At 34.3% G+C, this 22243-nt stretch overlaps 1 protein-coding gene across 2 annotated transcripts; it reads left to right on the top strand.

Moving 5' to 3' along the window:
• Positions 1 to 3395: 3395 nt before the first annotated feature.
• Positions 3396 to 21455, top strand: LOC138715368 (uncharacterized). Of its 2 annotated transcripts, none has more exons than XM_069848213.1 (5): positions 3396 to 3483; positions 11385 to 11460; positions 15132 to 15168; positions 15835 to 15975; positions 21159 to 21455. In XM_069848213.1, exons 2-5 carry the CDS (start codon positions 11410 to 11412, stop codon positions 21320 to 21322), a joined length of 393 nt encoding a protein of 130 aa, XP_069704314.1. In that variant the 5' UTR covers positions 3396 to 3483; positions 11385 to 11409; the 3' UTR covers positions 21323 to 21455. The 2 variants fall into 2 exon arrangements, with proteins under 2 accessions (XP_069704314.1, XP_069704315.1); XM_069848214.1 differs by lacking the exon at positions 3396 to 3483 and adding an exon at positions 3939 to 3960.
• Positions 21456 to 22243: the final 788 nt, after the last annotated feature.

A 22243-nucleotide genomic window follows, 5' to 3' on the forward strand; every position in this document is an offset into this window, starting at 1 on the left:
TATGGAAAAGGTATCAATATGCTTGCCGCTGTAGAAGTAAATCCACAGATAAGTCAACATGAATATTGGCCAAAGACAGTGAGATTACCCGCACTTCAGTGCAGAGGATACTGAAGCATCACCTTCACCATCCTTACCATAAGTATATGCATCAAGACCTCACACAAAGAGATTTTCAATCTTCGAGTTGCTTTTTTATGAGTGGTTACGTAATGCTATTGCAGAGAAAGGTTCGTTCTCGGTGAACATATTATTTTCAGATGAAGCGACATTCTCAAACACTGGACATGTTAATAGGTATAATACGCATTACTGGGCACCTGAATACCCTCAATGGATGAGAATTGTGCCTTTTCAGCATTGTTGGTCACTGAATGTTTCCAGTTAAATCCTTGGTAACTTTGTCATAGGTCCTTAGTTCTTTGAAGGCACAGTTATTGCTGACTCATGTTTTCATTTTCTCAACCATGAATTACCTTCCCACTTGGAAAACATTACCTTATTCCCTTGAATTCAAGAACAGAAATTTGGTATCATTAGGATGGCGCACCACTATATTTTGCAATACGTACACGTGAATTATTAAACAATAAATTTGGTGACAGGTGGATTGGACGTGCTAGACCTGTTATATGGCCACCTCGTTCACCCGATACAAGACCATTGGACAATTTTTTTGGGAGTACATAAAGCAAAAATGCACATTTACACCACCTATAATAAAAGAGGATATGAAACGTCGAATAAGTGAAGCTTGTCTCATTATTAGCCCCTGTATGTTGTTAAAAGTTAGATAAAACCTTTCCATAAGAATCACCAAGTTCTTAGATGTTAATGGAGGCTACTGTGAGCACTTAATCACATATTTAAGTAAATACCTTGTTATTTATTTATTTCCTTATTCATTTTGTAATCTTTTCTACTATTGTATACTTCAATGAAAACATCCTGTAACTGCGGATTTATTTTAAAAAATGTTTTAATAAAAGTTGCTTAGTTTATTGAGGGGAAAAAATTATTTAAAAAAATTCCACGGTTTCATTAAAAAATCTGAAGATGCACGCCGGCATCCCCTAAAAGGGCCCCGGGGAAATATTGCTCATATCACAGTTTCGAAGATCTCTTCCCTCAATAAAATTTAGAAGACAAAGCATTCAGTTTTATTTATTTATTTCAGAGATATTAACTTGATACTTTATGTGGGCCACAAACTTTACATTTAATTATACTAGTATGTCTGTTTTGGTTTATGTTCAATTACTGAATTCCTCAAAACTCCTTAGCCACCGTCGTAGCTCGGCTGGTAGTACGTGTGTCTGCTGATCCGGAGTTGAGGTCGGACGTGGGTTCGATTCCCACTTGGGCTGATTACTTGGTAGGGTTCTTTCCTAGGTTTTCCGCAACCGTAAGGCGAACGTCAGGTAGTGTCTTATCTATGGCGAATCCTTGGTCTCATCTCGCAAAGTACTATCTCGCTATCACCAATTCCACCAACGCTAAATAATCCAGAAGTTGGTACAGCGTCGTTAAATAACTAACTAAATGAGACTCCTTCATTTGAATCATATAAACAAACTACTTTGTACATATTATATTAATGGTACCCATAGTTACTTTTTTCAATTGATTAAGCAGATTATAGTATTTCTTTTATTTATATTTCAAGGGCCGACGGAATATGCATCGTTTTGGTACTTGCGTATGAACTACGTAACCTCATTGGGCAATAGCCAACAAAATGAAAATAAATTTTCTAAAGAGCAAAGTCATCAGCTTTACAAGAAAAAGAAATAAAATAATCGTGTCGTTAGGCGGTGAAACCATTTCGGAAGTTAACAAATATAAATACCTAGGAATAATATTTAGCAGCTATCTCGGCTGAGGGGAACACGTTACTGACACAGCGGGAAAAGCATGGAGAACGTTGTGTTGAGGGTACTAAGAAAAAGGCTCTGACAAATCCAAAGGAATTGCATATAAATCATTAGTATGTCCAGTAATGGAATATGGTGCTGCATGTTGGGATCCTTACAGATTATAACATATTAAGACACTGGACAAGATTCAAAATCGGACTCTCAAGTGTTGTCGTAATAATTCACTATTAAAATGGGACACACTCACAACAGAAGAACGCGAATTCGATTATGCGCAATATTCAAAACATACAGTGGTGAGCCTGCCTACAGAGAAATAAAAACATAGGTTGCAGCAGCTAAATTACTCTTCAAGGAACGACTGCTCATATAAATTGAGGGAAAGAAGACAGAGGACGCACACTGGAAAGTCTTCTTTTCTCAATCGTGCTATCAGGGACTGGAATGCCTTACCTGCAGACTACTAAATGTTTTACCAATAACCAAAAATGTAATTAAATATAGGCTTAAGGACTTTACTAATAGACGGTAGTATAACATACACACTTTCTAAAAGGTGTAATTGATATTTGTTATTGAAGTGTTGTATCAGTGAAGAAGTGTTGTGTCAGTGAAGTGTGTTGTGTAAGTGAAGTGTGTTTTTCTTTATAATTTATAGTGGCAGTGCAAAGTATTTGAACAGTTAAATGTTTTTAAAGTGTTAGTAAAATCAGGATAGAATCAGTGAAAAGTGTCGTACTTCCAGTGCAGTGAGTGAGTTGTCAGCGAAATGAGTCTAGTGCTGAAAGGTACTTGGGCAGGTAAGAACATATCATACTCATGGGTTTTAGTTCGAACTTAGGGTTAAGATACAAATTAGATTTACTTTAAATGTTATTTTAAGTGATAGTGCTTAATTTAATTTAGGATGCTCCCTGTTATTACTATTATTATTATTATTATTATTATTATTATTATTATTATTATTATTATCATTATTATTTTTATTATTAGTATTATTATTAATTTATTATTAATTGTAAGTGTTCTTAATTTAGTTTATTATTGTCATTATTGAGTGTAATTAGTTACCACTGTCATCGGGTATATACCAATTTGCAGTCTGAATAAATACATACACATACATAGCGCCTACATCAATGGGAAAGACTCGACAGCCACAGTGAGTAGAATGCATATTAAAAGAAATACAGAAACCGGTAGAACGTGTAGCAGAGTGGAGAAAGTTGACTGCTCAAAGATTTACAATTATCTTATACGTACTTACATTGTCATTATACGAACTCTCTGCTTTCGCCAAGTCGATTATCGCCATTAACATAACTCCTAGATAAGTAATAATTGTTGTGACATGTTCTGTACACGAATTTCCGCAATGACACTGATAGAGGTATCACTACTTTAATTAAGAACAGGAAAAATGTTCTTATCGAAAAAGAAATTTTGCGCATATTAAAAGGAGAAAGTCGCAAACAATGGCGATCAAAATCCCTCTATGTCCTCATTAACCCTTGATAACAACAGAAAGGCTTGCTATATAAAGCCACAAGAACTTCGACTCAACATTCAAAGTCGGTGATTGCTTACGGTAATTACATTCGTCCAGGTGAGTGACAGCTTTTTATTTTCTATACAATCGTATATGTTCAAGTTTAATTTATTGACAACTATTTTGTACGTCGTGCAGAATATTAATGCTCAATTTTAAATTTGAGTGGTGGCTACTATCATTGTTTCAATTTTCATCTCTGAAATTGATGTTTAATCGTAATGACTGTAATGCACTACGTTCTCAGATGGAGGCTCGAAGATAAAGGCTAAATTTTTATAATATTGTAAAATTTTTGGAAAGAAAAAGGTTTTCCAAACGGTCCTAACGGCCTACGTCCTAATTATGTTTCATGTAGTCTTCTTCTCGATCGTTCCATATTTTCCTTTTTAGACTGTTAGTATTAAGAAGGTGACTAGCCTCATGGTATAGTGGTCAGAGCTTCTGGCTACAGTTCATGAAGTCCCGGTTTCGATTCCTGGTGAGAACAAAGGAATTTTTCCTTCAAGGAGATTGTGCCTGTGTTCGTCCATGGTATGTAAATTAAGTTAATTTTAGGTTTGAGACCTCCACTGTCGCCACATATTCATAGTCACTCCATCGGAATATCATGAGAGCAGTATAACTCCGCCATCTAGGCGCCCCAACCTCAGAAGTGGGTTACAAATAAGCCATTGCCAGAAGAAATCAGAAGTCGAATGATAACCTGAAGGCATTGGAGAAAAAAATTTTCAGAAGATTGTCGTGGAATGCAGGACTTACGGTTCATTCTATATTATGCTTATATTAATTGTTCCTAATGAATTTTTTATTTGCTTATTTTTTTTAGTGTTTACTTGGATATTTATTTTTTTTAATGTATTCCGCTAGTTATTTCAATTATACCGTATTTGCTACTAGACATTTCATTTTCTCATCTTCAAGGTGTAAAGGCAATGAGAGTTTTTATGCAGTAGGGTTTTGGAACAAAAAATGTATAATGAATTTTTATTTCTCCAATAATTTGATAAAGTGTACATCTTGTGAAACATTTATGCAGGGTTTTCGGTTCAGGTAGAATACTTTCATATTTTGATGAAAGCATCGCTTGCTCTCGATATCTTAATTCTAACTGCTATCATACGTAAGTAAGACTCAATTCCACCTATTAGCAAAAGTAGGATAATAGTGACAAGTAGCTTAGAGACAAGCTGATTTCAAGTAATTACTATTTTCCTTGATAAGTGCTTGCTTTTCATCTAAAGAAACCAATCAATACGTATCGTAATTTTTGGAACAGTTCTCTTAAAAAAAGAACAGTCTGATTTAATAGGCACATTCATTTATGGCGAAATCCGTCGGAATTGCGCAGCGGCCGCCATAACCAAACAGGAAACTTTTCCCGACAGGATATGTCTCACTGCTCTGTATACGAGAGTGAGTGATGGAGATAATTTGTTAAACACAACGTTGTGACAGTGATGTACCTTCGAAGGCTGTTTTTGAAATTGGGCATTATTGCAAAAGAGCAAATGAATTTCGACATTTTGAACACTTTCTTCAGACGGATGTACTATCACGCTTCTAAATTCTGTGCTACCCGCTATGTTCGGTGGTGTCTACAAGTACCTACGTTTAAAAAAACACTATAATCTTACTGCTAGTTTCTACCTTAATGTAAGTCAGTAAATGTAATGTAAGGTACGTACTGAATTGCAACTCCAACATTTTTCCCCATATTTGATCATCTGTTTGAATTTAGTGGTTTTCTAGCTGTTAGTATCACCTCATTACTGGCAACACATCCTCGAACACGCATGTTACAGTACCACGTTTGTTAGTTATTTTGTAACTGTTAGGTTGGCATAATTTGAGATATTTATCAAGCGAGGTAAGGTACTCTAAATAATTTGTAATTTGCAATTCATATTATTCGTCAGATAAGCCAATTATCAACATTTTTAATTTTCAGTCTTATTACTTATCATTAGGGATGGGTTCTTTATGACCTAAAATCTCTAAAATATGGAGTATAAAATATGCACTTATGATCTAAAATTTCCAGAAATATGCACTGTAACATAAAAAGAATATGACCTAACAATATTATAATTAGGTAATAATTTCAGCTGTAAAATAAATTAGTAAATATGTTTATGACAATGAACTATTTATTTAAGATTAAAATGCACGTGAGAAGCAAGCTAAAGTATGGAATTTGATATTGTAGTATAATTTTCATTTTATTAAAATTATCAGTAGTTGGCGTATGCTATGATTTTCTCGCATGCTTCTTTTAGTTCAGTTTATGAGTCCTGAGTTGCAATGAACAACGAATAGGCCTACCTTGTGCATATTTTCAAATAAAAGACATTTTCTATTGTGAGCCAACAAAGCCTTGTGCTGCGAAAGACTTATTTCTACTTCAGCTGACACAAGAGGAGAATGTTTAAATTGGGCAATATCATTTCAATCAAATTCTGAGTCATTAAGAGAAAAATTTTCACCCGACAAAATCATTGAAATGAAGAACAATGTATCGTACATACTCTTTCACCCGACAAAAGCATTGAAATGAAGAACATACATACTCTTTGTTTTTTCTAACACTTTTGATACTCCTGTCCCACTTTACCACAAACAACATCAAAGTTATTCATAGTTTTTTCACTAGTTCCATCTGCTTCACTAGTGGCACTTCTGATTGCTCCAAAGCAGTTATAGCAACAGGAAGAAACTCAAAATTGGATTTGACATGTGAAAGTTGGCCTGAAATGTTGAAATTAGACATTAATTCTTGGGCTAGTCTAATTGAAGCTGCTTCCCTACTGTCAAACGAATCAATGATGTTTTTCACAACCTTGGAGTTCTTCCAGTTATAGTTGCAGGCAACAATCTAGGACCCCCATCTTGTCAAAATGGGAGAAGGCGGCAAGGAAATGTCTGGAACTACTAACTTAAGTTATTCAACACGTGAAGGAGCTTTCAAGAAGACATTTTTGACACACCCAATTAATTTATCAATTTATGAATTGACTACGAATCTCTTCTGTAACTCTGTGTAAGGCGTGAGCCAAACAAGTCACATGCACCATTTTACTATACTGTATAATACTTTGAGTGAATCTGCAGCTTTCACCATATAAGGCGCAGCATCCGTTACAAATAGCAGTATATTATCATGATGAACGCCTTCGGGCCATATGGCACCCATAGACCTGTTGAACAGTTTAATATTGGTGGAAAAATTGGCTTTTTCTAATGTTTACAGTTTATTAGAAAATTTTCACCTGGACCATCTTCTTCCAAAGTTCCCACAATAACATTTGCGATCTATCTTCCCATAGAGTCTGTGGTTTTATCAATTGAAACCCATATTTTTTTTATTTACAATCTATTGCCTGATCTGTTGCATAGTTTTTTCTTAGCTTCGGCTGATGTAGTCCTTTTTTATTGTGGAAGAAACGGGAAGAGATTTACCTCTGTGTTTTTCTAAGAATTCTAAGTTTTGAATGATCCAGTTTACTTAGAGGAATGTCGGAGCAAAGGAAGGCTGTACAAAGTTCTTCACAGAATGGTGAATAAGATTGGCGGAATTCCCCTAGGAGCATCTGTTGTAGTGTTTTTCCATTTTCAATTCTTTGTACACCACGTTTGTTTTTTTCTGTTCTCACATTCTGCTCAACGTTAAATGTTTTCTCCGCCATTATTCTTACGTCGCACAGTTTACAATACAGTAGGCCTATATTCCCATCGCTCGAAAATACTTTCTCACCATATCGAGACACTAACTCTTTCAATTTTACTTGAATACTTTGATTCGCTTTCGACATTTTTCCTGAACTACACTACACACACTTCCGACTTCAACAAGATTCAATAACTCAATGAGAACTTTGTCTGCAGTCCAGTATCCAGATTATAAAGATAGACTACAGTAGCTACCTGTCTGTCGCGAAACAATAAGCCTACACAGATATTTGTTCACTGGTACGTAAGGGTGAAGTCCACATTGTGAATTTAAACGAAATAGGGCTAGAAGGTACATTTTACCATTTTCCAGAAAACAAAATGCTATATGTACAGTAATTCTGAGAAATTTAACATGGTCAAATATGCATAAATAAGACTTAACGAAGTACTTTAAATCAATTAGTTTCTTTTTACATCTTGATTACACAACTTTTAACACTGTATCACTTCGGAATATGTATGATAAGTACTTTCTTGTGTTAAATTTTAACGTACCTTGTTAACATGTTTCGACCTATTTTCGGTCATCTTCGGAACTGGTCGTTGTTTGTCTTGGCGCCTCTTGTTTCCTGTGTGAGTGCGTAGAGTCAAAGAGTGTATGTGTTTTGAAATTGAGTTGTGTTGAGAATATCGTTGGGGTGTGTTTTCGTGTTTTTTTTCATAACAAGCATTTAGGCCCATATATATATTTAAGGAACATATCCGTCTTACCAAAAAATATATGCTACATCATAAAATACCTAGCCCCACTTGTCATGTTACAAGTATTGACTTTTAATACATAATGTTTATAAAATAAACATAAGTTATAAACGTTTTCGCCTATTGCTTCATCATCAGATATGATTTGTATATTACGACATCATTATTAATTGTTAATTAATTTCGCCAATTTTAGTCATTTAACATAATGTGAGTATAGTTCATATCGCGATTATAATGTAGGCCTAACATAAAATTGCGGCACTAGCCTATAATATTCCTTCATATAGCGAATTGTGTGTGAAGCTACATCATTACATCACATAATGCAACATTTTAGTAGTCAACGATGGTGCTTTAGTTTGAAGATTGGTAGCTTTGAAGTACCAACCATCTTTGATTATGATATTGGTATAGCCGCATCCCTGTTATTTCCGGCAGCTGATCACGATGCAGCTTGGCCACATTTTAAACTTGCGCGTCCGGTCAATGGCCACTGAATGACATTACGCACTTCCACTGCTGCCACATTATTTTTATTTGGTTATTTAAAAACGCTGTATCAACTACTAAGTTATTTAGAATCGGTGGGATTGGTGATAACGAGATGGTATTTGGAGATGAGGCAGAGGATTCGCCATAAATTAGGCATACCGGTACCTGACATTCACCTTCAGTTGAGGAACACCTCGCAAGAAACCCAACCAGGTAATCAGCCAAAGTTGGAATCGAACCCACGCCCGAGCGCTACTCCGGATCGGCAGGCAAGCGCCTCAGCCGAATGAGCTACGCCGGTGGCCTGCCACATTTAATAGAATAGACAGCTGTTAATATACTGTTCTGCTCGGCGGCAAGTAGGAATATAATGTAAACAACATGACCAGCTTAAGTTGTATTTCATTTTTAATTTGTTACGTTATTTTACGACGCTTTATCAACATCTTAAGTTATTTAGCGTCTGACTGAGATGGTGATAATGCCGGTAAAATGAGTCCGGGTCCAGCACCGAAAGTTACCCAACATTTGTTCATATTGGGTTGAGGGAAAACACCGGAAAAAAACTCGACCAGGTAACTTGCCCCGACCAGGAATCGAACCCGAGCCACTTGGTCTTAAGATGTAAAAATGAGGAGTCACTTGGGAGATAACAGCGACGCGGCTATACCTCACCACATACTGTGATATCACATAAGGGGAAATGAAATGTGAAGCTCGACTGTTCATTGAGGGCGGAGGCTAGTCGACTGCTGGCCTTACGCCTCATCAGAGGTGAACGCGAGTGGTAAGCACGATGATGTCCACTATTTGTTACATTATTCGTTCGATTCCTGATATTAAACGTGAAAATAGACATTATTAAATACCGTTCTCTATAGTCTTGTGAAATAAAGCCATTCAATTCCGTTACAGGCTATACGAAGAGAAAGAATTATGAAATATAAAAATTAAATATCAAATTTTTTACGTAAATACAAATTTTCAGCATTTATGATATCGAAGAGTAAATAATCATGACTGACAATAGTAAGAATATTGATTGGATTAGCTAGGAAGGGAAAAATGAAAGAAAATATAAAATATATTAGGCCTATTAAAAAGCTGTTCCAACAATTTTCAATAGATATGAGGCATGGATAAGAATAACAGAAATCAGCATATTGAAGATGATATTGTTTCCTCATTATAAGTTTGAATCGTTTCGCAACAGCTCAGAGTTCTCTTATTGTGGAGTGCTGGTTTATGACAACCACAACTTTCAAGGTTTTCTCGTCATTCATTTTTCCCTCGTCATTCCACCAACACTCCTCCAAATTCCCTTTCATTATCGAAAAAAGAGCACCACTTAGGGGAGAGTCGGGTAGTATCGGACAGTGCGTTTCTTTCATCTACCACCATATGGTAGTACCTGAATGACATGGTTACGTTACTCTATGCGATATCACAGAAACGTAACCATGTCAATTAGGTACTATCATTGTGTGGTAGATGAAAGAAACTCACTGTCCGATATTACCCGCTGTCCGATACTACCCGACTCTCCCCTATATGTGCGGAAGCAGAATTGATCGTCCGCCATAACGAGTGTTCCTCATGGTATGTCCGAGGACTGGTAATTCTAAACCACTCATAAATCTGTATAAGAATCATCAGAGCTGCCCCAGATTCTTGCTTGCTTGACGGAAACATGCCTCTTGTAGATCTGTGAGGTACGACTGATCAACACAACGGGTATAATATAAGTGTTTAATGGCCGGAGAGGATGATAAAGCGGCTTAGTCGAGCAGCACAATCAGCACGCAACTCATTTCACTTACGTTCTTACTTACTTGTGGCTTTTAAGGAACTCGGAGATTCATTGACGCCTTCACATCAGCTCGCTATCGGTCCCTGTCCTGTGTACGATTAATCCAGTCTCTATTATCATATCCTACCTCCCTCAAATCCATTTGAATATTATTCTCCGATCTACGTCTCGGCCTCCCCAAAGGTCTTTTTCCCTCCGGCCACCCAATTAACACTCTATATGCATTTCTGGATTCGCCCTTACGTGCTACATGTCCTGCCATCTCATATGTTTGGATTTAATATTCCTAATTATGTCAGCTGAAGAATACAATGCGTGCAGTACTCCGTTGTGTAATATTCTCCGTTCTCCTGTAACTTCATACCTCCCACCCCCAAATATCTTCCTATGACCTTATTCTCAAGCACCCTTAATCTCTATTCCTCTCTCAAAGTGAGAGTCCAGGTTTCACAACCAAGCAGAACAACCGGTAATATAACTGTTTTATAAATTCTAACTTTCAGATGTTTTGAGAGCAGACTGGATGAGAAAAGCATCTCAACCGAATAATAACTCATTTCGCTACTAGTACACAAAAGACTATTTTAACTGAAGTGCTTAAGGATTCTCCATGTCCCGCTAGATAAGCTCTTCTATATATCTATGATAATCATAGGTTATATTTTTAATTACTGTTCAAGACATAAACATAAATAAATTCATTCACTGTGCAGTGCAGAAAAAAAGGCATTTCCTGTTCTCAGACTCAGTGCCAACTCATGAATTGTAATTATGAAGGGACTCAGTTATACAAAATTAGAATACAGTATAAGAACATTGGACTTTTATAAGCAAATTATACCCAGATAGTACATGCGTCCATCTTGTCTGAATTAAAACTAGCAAGCAAAAACAAACGAATCGTAATTATTTCCATAGGAAGGCTTCGTCCCACAGCCCCTTTCCAGAATTCGTAACTGTAAATGTTAAATAACTTAAAGCTAGAAATCTGTTTTAAGATTTAGATATCTGAAGCAGTTAATTATCCGATAATATATCTCTCCAATACCTAAAATTTTTGTTTATTCAAATAAAAGTTGAAAAATTCTATTATTTACTGTTCTTACAGTACATGAAAGGTAATAATTATATTACTGTTAATGATTAATTTATCGGTATTGTAAACTTACTGTATTTCGATTACTGTTAATCTGGTCTTATAAGAAGTTCCTCTTTTCAGAGACGCTTAAAAACATCCTGAGGAAATGGAGAAATCTACATTTGCTTTGTCCCTCGTGGTCATAATTCTCATTCAGGTAAGTTCCTTCCAACTTTTTATCCTCTTTTGTAAAACAGACTTACGAGTTCTTACAGTTACAATCTGCCCTCCTTAGTGCTTGGAATATTACCATGCTTCTCAAAACCGGCCGAGTTCAATGTACCATATGTATTTTCGGAAGTGATGAAATCTTTAGCGAGATTTCTTTCTGATTGCTATTTCAAGTAAAAAAACAATTAGATGAAAGTTTTAACTTTAAATTCATAATAAGTACGTCTTCATGTTACAATATGTGTTAATATATCACAAATTATATTAAAAAATTTGAAACAATCAGTTTTTTAGAAACGACTTACTTTACACTTTTACTATGGGAATAAAAAACTACAAAAGTAAAACCAGAAATTCTTTGACGAAGACCAAGAATTAAAATTGCATCGTATTCATTCGAATCCATAACCATAAATACCTACACAATTTCATGACTAATTTGTTTATGTGTAATACTATATTCAGAAGTATATGCGTATTAATATTAACAAGATATAATCGAAATATCTATTGGAATTTGGGTTTGAATTAACTACAAGTCTACATGCAATGGATAAATATCTCTAATCGACGAATCTTTATATCAGCTTTCGTTCAGTTACTTATTTAACGTTCTGAAACTAAAGCAACGTTCACTCTAGTGTGGACGAATAGATTTGTTTCAGAATTTTAGATAATATAAATTGTTCAATTTCTCTTTAAATCAACTGAAGTGTGAAACAGTAATTTGGTTTCCACAATATTTTGATCAACAGAAATAATTAAACTTTCCTTTATCTCCCTTAAATCCACTCTAGTGTAAACCAATAACTTCGTTTTAGAATTTTGATGAATAAAAATGAGGCAGTTCTTTCCAAAACTTACCTTACCAATTTTGTGGAAAAAAAGTTATTAATACCCTGGCTTTCTTTGTTAGGTGTGTAATAATTCTGTCGTAAGCATATGTGTCAAAACGTCTTTTTTTTCTCATAGAAATCTGTACCGAAAATTGTAGTGTTGTTCCCTGAATTGATCTATCCATCGTATTTGTCATTCCATAACTCGCCTAATAAAATCAACCAATAAATAAGATAATTTTCGGCACATGATATGATGTCACAATTTTCCCCCGGTTTGTGTCGGCTGTTCTCAGTCTGTCTATGTCTACGGCACATTACAGTCATTATTCTTATTTGAAAGACGTTTTGTGTGATGTGGATAGGTAACTTAATCAGTAATATACATGTTCATTATTACTATTTAGTGGAAGACAGAGAATATCACTTCTGCTGCTATAGGTAAAAGAAAACGATGCACTGAAAAGCGATCCATATTCCTGGAAAATGAACCGGAAGAAGGAAATAAGGAAACAATCCACAGAATATGATAAATTATTTTTCATACATGCTAAAGTCTTCAAGTTAGGGAGGGATTCCTCTGTAAATAATTGAAAAATGACTGCTGAGAATATGCTGAAAAAAGAAAATGCATAGTGGCAGTTCAAATTCTCCTCTGCGAAACGATTCCTTTTTAACAGTTGCACAGGGACGTGTGATAGTTAGGGGAGAATCTCACTGTATTACAGACGTCGGCGTGAGGAAACAAATTTTGCAAAACATGAACATGTATTCTATAGGATTGCCAGGAGTAGATCTAAACCCGCCAAAGTGAAGGATGTAAATATGTGAAGAATTTACTAGAAAAGCATTTTGTGATATATTGGGAAAAAATGAGTTACTTTTATTCTATAAGAACTTGCTCATAACCGTTGCCGCTGTAGAAGGCAACACTTCCTGGAAAAAGAAGTTTTGATATATTTATTTACTTATTTATTTATTATTATAATTATTCGTCTATTATTTATTACTTTTAAGTACGTGACAAAGAGGAAACAGATTTAAAAGTGTAGTTCCGTTTTAAAGTGTAACAAAATTTTACTGGGGGTTAGAAATAATTTGGGTATAATGTTATTAAATTAACCATTCTTACTTGGTTACTTCCAATTATTTATTACTTGTCTTTTATATGTTTTTGTTCTGTTTTGAAACGTGTGTTTTTAGAATGTTCCTATGATATTGCCATAAAAGAGTTATTTTAATTTTATGGGTTTGAAGAATTAGAATATGTTACGTTTTGTATTGTGTTATCATAGATTATTGTTTTCTCCAAGTTTATGTTCTTTCCACATTGTTCTAAAACAAATAAAAAAAAAAGTAGAATAAATTGTAGTCTGCAAGTAGGGTTAAATATGCAAAAATGTATTAATTCTTATTCTTCCATTTTCAATGAAGTTAATATGACTTACACATTGTGATTTGGAAGGCGAGATGTTCATAGGGCTAAAGAAAGCCAAGATGTCTTTATTTTTGTTTTCTCAATGAAATTATGTAAATTAATATAGCCTATTTTTTATTGTGTTGCTTAAAACCAGTCTTATCCAAAATAAAAAGTTGAATGGATAATATTTATATTTCCCTGCTTGGTAGTCCTCTTGATCTTGGTTTGAACTACTAATAAAAATTTAGGAAGTCTGACAAATGGTTATAGGAATTATGCGTTTTCGCTCTTCCTGAAATATTACAGGTCGATAATGTTATGTTATGACACGCTTAAAGAATATGGATCTGTTAACATGCCACGCACTGGAACAGCAAGTCCCAAGACGACTGTCAGCAGATACGACTATATCATACACATCTTCATCTAAAACTCTACTCTTAGCGCATGAAATGTGTCTAGGCATTACGCTTTGTGAATCTCCAGAAATAGATCTCATGAGCTTTTATATCATAGCTGCGACTGGAAATCTTAGTGGGCACAGCGGTCCAGCAAATTGGCGTACAGCCTCATTGAGGAAAAGTAGTTCGTGAATAACATTTGCCTTCAACTGATGCGGTCGTGGTAGGCAAATTACGTGGTCTTCAAATTCTCTACATTTGACATCACCTGATTTCCTTCTTTGAGGTTTTGTAAGGTTTAATATCTTTGCACAGCAACCCAGAGATACTGATGATCTCAAAGCAAATATTTCCTCAGTGTTTGAAAAATATTACCCCGAGATGTTAGATCACACATGAGAGGGATTAGCCTCACAATATGAAATGTGTTGTGGGCACGTTGATGTATAATGTGGTCACCAACCCTTATAGAATGTATTTACAGATTACTGAGTAACCGTTCTCATGCCAGTGTTTATATTTTGTCTTCTCAAATGAAACACTCTCTATATCAATAATACTTTTCTTCTTGAATGTTTCCTTCACATAATTTCAATGCTTCATTTATCACATTTAGTAAATGTCCAATTGCTGAAAATGAAAATACTGTTTAATACTTACTTACAAATGGCTTTCAAGGAACCCGTAGGTTAATTGCCGCACTGGCATAAGCCCGCCATCGGTCCCTATTCTGTGCAAGATTAATCCAGTCTCTATCGTCATATCCCACCTACCTCAAATCCATTTTAATATTATCCTCCTTTTTACGTCTCGGCCTCCCCAAAGATCTTTTTCCCTTCGGTCTCCCAACCAACATTCTATATGCATTTCTAGATTCGCCCATACGTGCTACTGTTAAATAAAAGATCAATCTAAATAATGAATTTCAGCTATTATTAAATGTTGTTGCAAAGTGAGTATCTCATTACAATTACTAATTTTTAAATTTGTGCTATTACAGGGAAGTTACATCACTGCACAAGATTCAAGGAGCAAAGGTAAGTAGATTTTAAATGTATTTAAATGTCAACATTGTCAAATTTTCTAATAATTGTTAAACCACAGAGTATTAACAAGAATACTCATGTGACTTGTTCACGTCATTAAGGCTTAATAATTTTCACTTTGAATTGAAATTTTAAATCCAAATTGAACTTACACTAACTTCAATGACCACATATGAAATATGTATAGTTTTCCAAACAGTACTACCGGTGTCCTATATGAAGAAATAACAATGTAAGCTTCATAAAGTGAATTAAGTTTGTTATAATATTGTTTTACATAAGGAATAGTTTTGTTATTTCTAAGTGTATTTTTAACTATATTAAAATTTTGAGGAAATTTGGTATAATACTATGTAACGTTCCCTGATTCGCTACTAATAATGATTTAATGATATCTCACCATAATATATTATGTTTTTAACTTTAATTCTGCGTAAGAAACCATGGTGAAGGGTTAAAAATCCGATGTCTGGAGTTGTCCTAGATTAAATATCGGCTACGTACCAACTGCATATCGTCAATTCGCCTCGTGTTAGAATAAAAAGAAGATACAGCGTATTTAAGTCGAACTTAAGAACAGTTTGGATAATAGTTCTAGTTAATATAGGCCTACACATTTATCTTAAAGAAATGAAGGTACATTATGTATATTTACAGGTGATGCCTTGACGACGCTGCAGAGTAAATTTCAAGAATATGTCCCATCATTTAAGTATACTCTCGAGTTAAAAGAAGATATTATTAGAGATATTGAACATTATTATAAAGATCTTGTGGAGTTAAACAAACAACGCTCAGGTAGGTGGAATCTTACCAAGTTTAACACTTCTACGGTTGATAGGCTGTGAAGAAAATTCGGTTAAAGAATCATATGCTGACGCACTGATGGTGAAATCTGTAAATAGTTCCGAAGCGTCGGACATGCCAAATCTTAATATATGAATGAAAGCCCAAGTTATTCTTCGTAAGTGAAATAATATATTGTTACTATTGGTCTTGTATACTGTTATGGTTAGTTTCCAGTGCCAACTTTTATGGCTAAAAACAAATTCCAGTTTACAAACCGGTAGCGTATTTATAGGTTTCAGAGTTGTAAGAACGTCCACTGGTGTTAGTGGGCTAAAAATTCCTTTAACTTTCATGTCCGATTTTGGTCCTCTAAGAAGTGAACACTTAGTTATTAAGCATCACATAAGCTTCCCGCTCGAATTCAACATTACATATTGACAATTGAGCATAAGGATAAAACGGAAAGCAATTATAGTATGTAGTAATCGAATACATGTGCACCAGAATTTTTATATTTGTCAAAAGTGTTTGATTATAATTCACTTGCATGTGCATACGGTATAAAGTATTTCGTCCTTATATTGTACATAATTGCGTCATTAGTTGAAAAGATTATACTGGTATCGCAAATGACAGAAAAGATTCCGAAGTCACACTTAAATATAATACGAGAAACGTAAAACAATATTGTTTTGTTATGTCACTTTAGATCAAGAAGGAAATACGTCTACATTTGTAAGTGGTGTTATCTTGTTGTAAAACCAGAGTAAATGAATATAGCCGATGATATCTCATACAAAATGTAGAGCAAAATGACTAACGGAAATATAACAAACAATCCGTTAGAAAAGCTACATAATTTAATGGTCACCGGTTTTAAACATTCTGTAGATAAAGTACAATAATTTATTTATTTGTTTTCTTGCAAATTAGCATTAATCTGACGTGTTGACTCCCCTCTCTGTAAGATTGTGGCGCAGCAGGTAATAATTCATTATCAACGATGATAGTCTGGTATGGCGAAATGAGTTTAATTTCGATATGACCAAGACACGGCCAGTAAATTTAACTTAGAACACTTATTTCAGGGACAAAGATAATGTACGTATTGTAGATGCATGAAGTTAGACTCCCAGTTGTGCCTGAACATATGACCCTCGACTTTGATAATGAATTTGTAGCATTTGACCATTGAAATCAATTTATAAGTAGAATACTATTGAAAAGTACACCAATTCAAATATTTCAATGATAACTGTTCCAAAATTTTTATCAAGCTATAGAAGCTATGCGAGACGATTCTACTTTACAAACGCAAATTTAAAGGAAACGAAAGAATTTTCAATAATAAAGCAATTAAGACAACAAAAAATTCAATACATCGTATTTCAAACTGAGATTTCTTTCACATTATGTTTACTATTTAGCCCATAGAATACCAGTGGAAATGGATTCAATTAATCTGAGAACTACAGTTATAAAGGGCCATTGTGTCTACATTTGTATTCCAGAGATAAACAGCCATGGAAACTTAATAATTTGCTCAAAATTAGTTCTTTTCATGTTAGTCAGTCCCGCACTTGTGAAACCATACAAACATTCTGAGACTCAATTCAATTCACATCGACGCTAAATAAACTCGTAGTTGGTGCAGCGTCGTTAAATAACCAACTTAAAAAAATCAATTCATTCAATTTATAGAAATATATGTTTTTATTTAACGACGCTCGCAACTGCAGAGGTTATATCAGCGTCGCCGGATGTGCCGGAATTTTGTCCCGCACTGAGTTCTTTTACATGCCAGTAAATCTACTGACATGAGCCTGTCGCATTTAAGCACACTTAAATTCCATCGACCTGGCCCGTGATCGAACCCGCAACCTTGGGCATAGAAGGCCAGTTCTATACCAACTCGCCAACCAGGTCGACTTCAATTTATAGACCATTAGACATATAAGTAATAGCCTTCGTCACATATGATACATTTAAAAAAACACAGATATATAAAATTAATTGAAACAGTAAAAATTAATTAAAATAATGCAAACACGAAATATATTTAAACCATAAGAAATTAATTACACCAATTCACACTTAATGTATTAATAGTAATAAAATTTAAATAAATGTATTTATTAAAAACAATTTCATGCTAATATAGCCTATGTCAAAAAAATTCAGCAACAGCATGAAAAGGATTTATTAATAGCTAATTAAAATGTAGTTTTAAAGTTTTTGGTTGATAACCTACAATATTGACTGGAAGCTTATTATATAATTTCATCCTCAAAACACAAAAGTTAGTGTTAGTCTTACGTAATCTACAGTATGACTTAATACTAATTAGTTCACTATTTCTAATTTCATGATCATGTGTAGGCTATTAGCCACTAATGAGTAGGTCCTAACTGTCGATATTATGTCGAGTGTAAAATAACTAGAACGTATATATGCACATTTATGGTTGTTAATATGTGTGATTGTATGAAAAATGGTCGACATTTTTCAAGATATTTTGATTTACATAAAATTGTAATGGCTTTCTTTTGCAAAATCAAGAAACTCCCAATTTTGGTACCATTTCCCCAGGGAAATAAGTCATATCGTATTATCGATTCAAAGAAAGAAAAGTATACACATCTTAAATAATTTTGAGAAATGCAAGTCATTAGTTTTTTTAACAAATATAAAACTCTAGGTAACATCGTGCACATACATTCGATATGTTTTTCCCATGTTAAACTAGTCTATAAAATGTTCTAGATATTTTGTAAAATTTTGTCTATTGTCCATATTTATTAGATGATCTAGGCAGAGAGTTATGTTGATAGTTTTTCTGAATTAAACAAGAAACCATTAGATTCAAACTATAAATACATCTGTGGTAGAATATCGTTGGTAAGAGCATGTAATTCATTGAGAGCAGAGCTAGAACGTAGGAAAGTAGTGTGATCAGAATATGCTACATAATTGTTATACTTATTTAAATTCAGGAAGTTGTCATGAATAACGTTCATAGATTATTTCTCACGTGGTCTCTCTATGTGTTCGATTCCGGCTTGGACTTATTTCCTGTTTGGGTTTTTTCGGAGGCATTTCCAACCATAATCTATGGCGAAACGTGGTCTTCATCTCACCCAATACCATCACGCTATCACCAATTCTGTCGACGCTAAATAACACACTAGCTGATCTAGCGTCGTCTATTAACCAAAATAAAAAATAAAAATGTTTTATTACAAATACATTCATTACCCGTTCAATTTGATTTTCAAACTTGCCTTAATATTCAGAATCTCAACTTGGTCAATCTCATCACTTTTCCATTTTCTTCACCTGCTGTCAGACGATCAAAAAGAGATATGAAGGGTGGTGTGAAGGAATGCATTTCAGATATTTCTTGATATCAGTAGCTAGAGTAAACTTTATTTTCAGTTCGCCTGTATGATATTGAGGAAGATTACATAATTTTGGATTGTTCTTGCACATTATGAGTGTGTGTTTGTATAACTCAGAACATATCACAAAATTGTCCTTATATTGAATACTATTGTACCCTACTGTGTGACATGCCAAGAAACTTTCCCTCTTAAAGAACATCAAGTCTCGTTTCGGTGCTAGGAATAATAATTTATAAATATTAAAGCGGGGACTTCATTAGGAACATATTCAATACTAGGGACTTGAGTGGTTTTCAAACACGATGCATTAAAACTGATGGCTTAAAATAAAATACTTGAATGGTTCTTTAGCTCAATGGATTGCAAGGAAAACTAAGTAGCCCGCTGTAGAAATATCTCAATTTCGAGTCGGCCTGCATGGCGCAGTGGATATAGTGCTGGCCTTCTATGCCCGAGGTTACAGTTTCGATCCTGCCTAGGTCGATGGAATTTAAGACGTATGCTTAAATGCGACAAGCTCATATCAGTAGATTTATTGGTATGTAAAATAACTATTGCTGGACAAAATTCCGGCACACCGGCAACGCTGATATAATCTCGGAAGTTGCGAGCGTCGTTGAATAAATCATAATTAATTAATTTCAATTTCGGTCAAAAAATAAGGCTGAATTCTTTCATTGGTGTCCACTGCGCCTGGAGATCTGTTTAATCCATCCAGAGCATCCGTGAACTATACACAACAGATAAATCTATTGATGAAGGACGGTATGAATTTTTCTTAAAAAGTCGAAATTTTCATTTGTTCAATTGAATCGATTTTATGTAGTTGTTTATGAAACCTTACCTATCTGATGTTTTGACTTGACTATACTTGAACACTTTCAGCACTAACATTCAAGGCAATTATGTGAATAGGCCTATATTTTACGTTGAAGATGAGATTGAGAAAATAATTAAAATGTTATCTAGTTGTAGGAAATTAGAGATAGAGATGACAACGTCACTAATATCCCAACACTCAAGAAATTTCTGTAGTGCACACGTTAAAAGTTGCTACCAGACGTTAAGCAATTACCTACGTAATTTAGTGCTTAGCTTTAGAAATTATTTCCCTGCATCAAATACTAGAAAGCTTACACAAAAGATCCTTTTAAAAATGTGGCGATGCACAATTTACTCCTCTACATGGGAAAGACTAATTTCTATATGCAAATTGAGACGATTCATTGAAAAAAAAATATATTTTTTTTTAATGTACAGTGGACTAATTCTGGGTGTTGGTCTTTCTTCATTATAAAAATTACATGGGAAACTTTGAAGTAATAAGATCCTTTTTTATCACATATCTTTGTGAACAAAGACATTCGAAATTTTGTTATATGAAGAACAAGAGTAGAAATCAGATCGTTATTGGTCCAAATTTGAGGCTGAAATATGAAATACTAAACTCGATGTTGAAGGGATTGTTTGAAGCACTTAGATTGAATAGCTGCTGGACGTGTCACATTTAAAATTAAATCATACTCATCACTCATTATAAACACTTGTGATGCACCGCGGGCAGCAAACGGCGAAGTGATCTACAGCTTTGTTACATTGGTCCTACTGTAGACTTAGTCATGTGATGATAATATCAAGTGTCCGTTTTTTCATAATGAAAAATAATGCTAAAGCGTTCAGGCGATGGCCCAAATATCAACAAAGCGTACATAATGAAGTCTCATTTTCTGTAAATTTCATCACTTTAAGATCATTATGCACAGTAATTTAACGTAGTTTATATCTTTTCAGGTGACAAAGTTGATCAACTTCTAGTAAGCAGCCTTAGAAGTATTATTTCTAAACGCATTCCCGACTCTGAGAATTACTTAACTGAAGAAGAGAAGACCCTGAATATGGGAAGAGAAATGATTAAGTATCTTAAAGCTGCAGTACAACAGCTAGAAACCATGTAAATCTTCCCAACGTTTCATTGTAACATTTTATATGTATCTAATGTTCTTCGATTTTATCACACTATTCGGTCTACTACTGAAATTGTACGAGTAAATTTCCAAATATATGAAAATAAAATATTTATGTCTTTCACTCTCTGCTATTCATTTTATTTATTGAAATATTACTGCATTTTACTAACTTAATATAGAACGTACTGTGATGCTGGAAAAAATCAACTTCGAGATATTCACGGAAATGGATGTTTTCAGGAACCTTGATGCAGGAAGATTAATTCGTCATGCTATCTGTCTGTTTCTCTGTGTACAGCAAATTCTCCGTAACTATTGAACGACATTTATTTTATGTTCGGTATCTATGTATCAGTAGATTATATGTTCAACCGTGAGCAAATATCATTCAATGAGTACTTTAGACTGAGCTAAAAATCCATCATTATTTTGAGTCAGCGTGGCAGACAATCAGGGTTAAGAAGTGACGCGTTAAAATTAATTTATGCACGACGCGTGAAACACGCGTAAAAAGCTGTAATTTATGTAATAAATGTAAAAATGTAACAGATCCAAAAATGAGCTGTAATATAGTTATATACAATAGAAGTAATTATATACAATACAAGTAATTTATTACAGTTATATGAAAGTGTTCATATAACTGTAATAAATTACTTCTATTTCTATTGTATATAACTATCTCACTCATGAACACTGTTGTATCTGACCTAACTTATGTAATTTAATCATGAGCTGTAATATGTTAAATCAGCGGTTCCCCAAATGTTTTAGACTCCCAATCCCAGTCACAAAGATAAGATCGGAATTTGGCGAACTCATTATTATAAATAATATTTAGCCTTCTTAAAGGGTTAGGTACAGGTTACAGTAGTAACATTTTGGAAATATTCAACATTTTTTCCTCCA

This window comes from Periplaneta americana, chromosome 15, assembly GCF_040183065.1.
Source record: "Periplaneta americana isolate PAMFEO1 chromosome 15, P.americana_PAMFEO1_priV1, whole genome shotgun sequence".
In the NCBI taxonomy this organism is placed as follows: Eukaryota; Metazoa; Arthropoda; class Insecta; order Blattodea; family Blattidae; genus Periplaneta; species Periplaneta americana.

Coding starts and splice junctions, on each gene's coding strand:
- LOC138715368 (XM_069848213.1), top strand. CDS start 11,410: ATGGAGAAATCTACATTTGCTTTGTCCCTCGTGGTCATAATTCTCATT. Junction 15,169..15,834: donor ACAAGATTCAAGGAGCAAAG/GTAAGTAGATTT, acceptor GTATATTTACAG/GTGATGCCTTGACGACGCTG. Junction 15,976..21,158: donor GTTAAACAAACAACGCTCAG/GTAGGTGGAATC, acceptor ATATCTTTTCAG/GTGACAAAGTTGATCAACTT.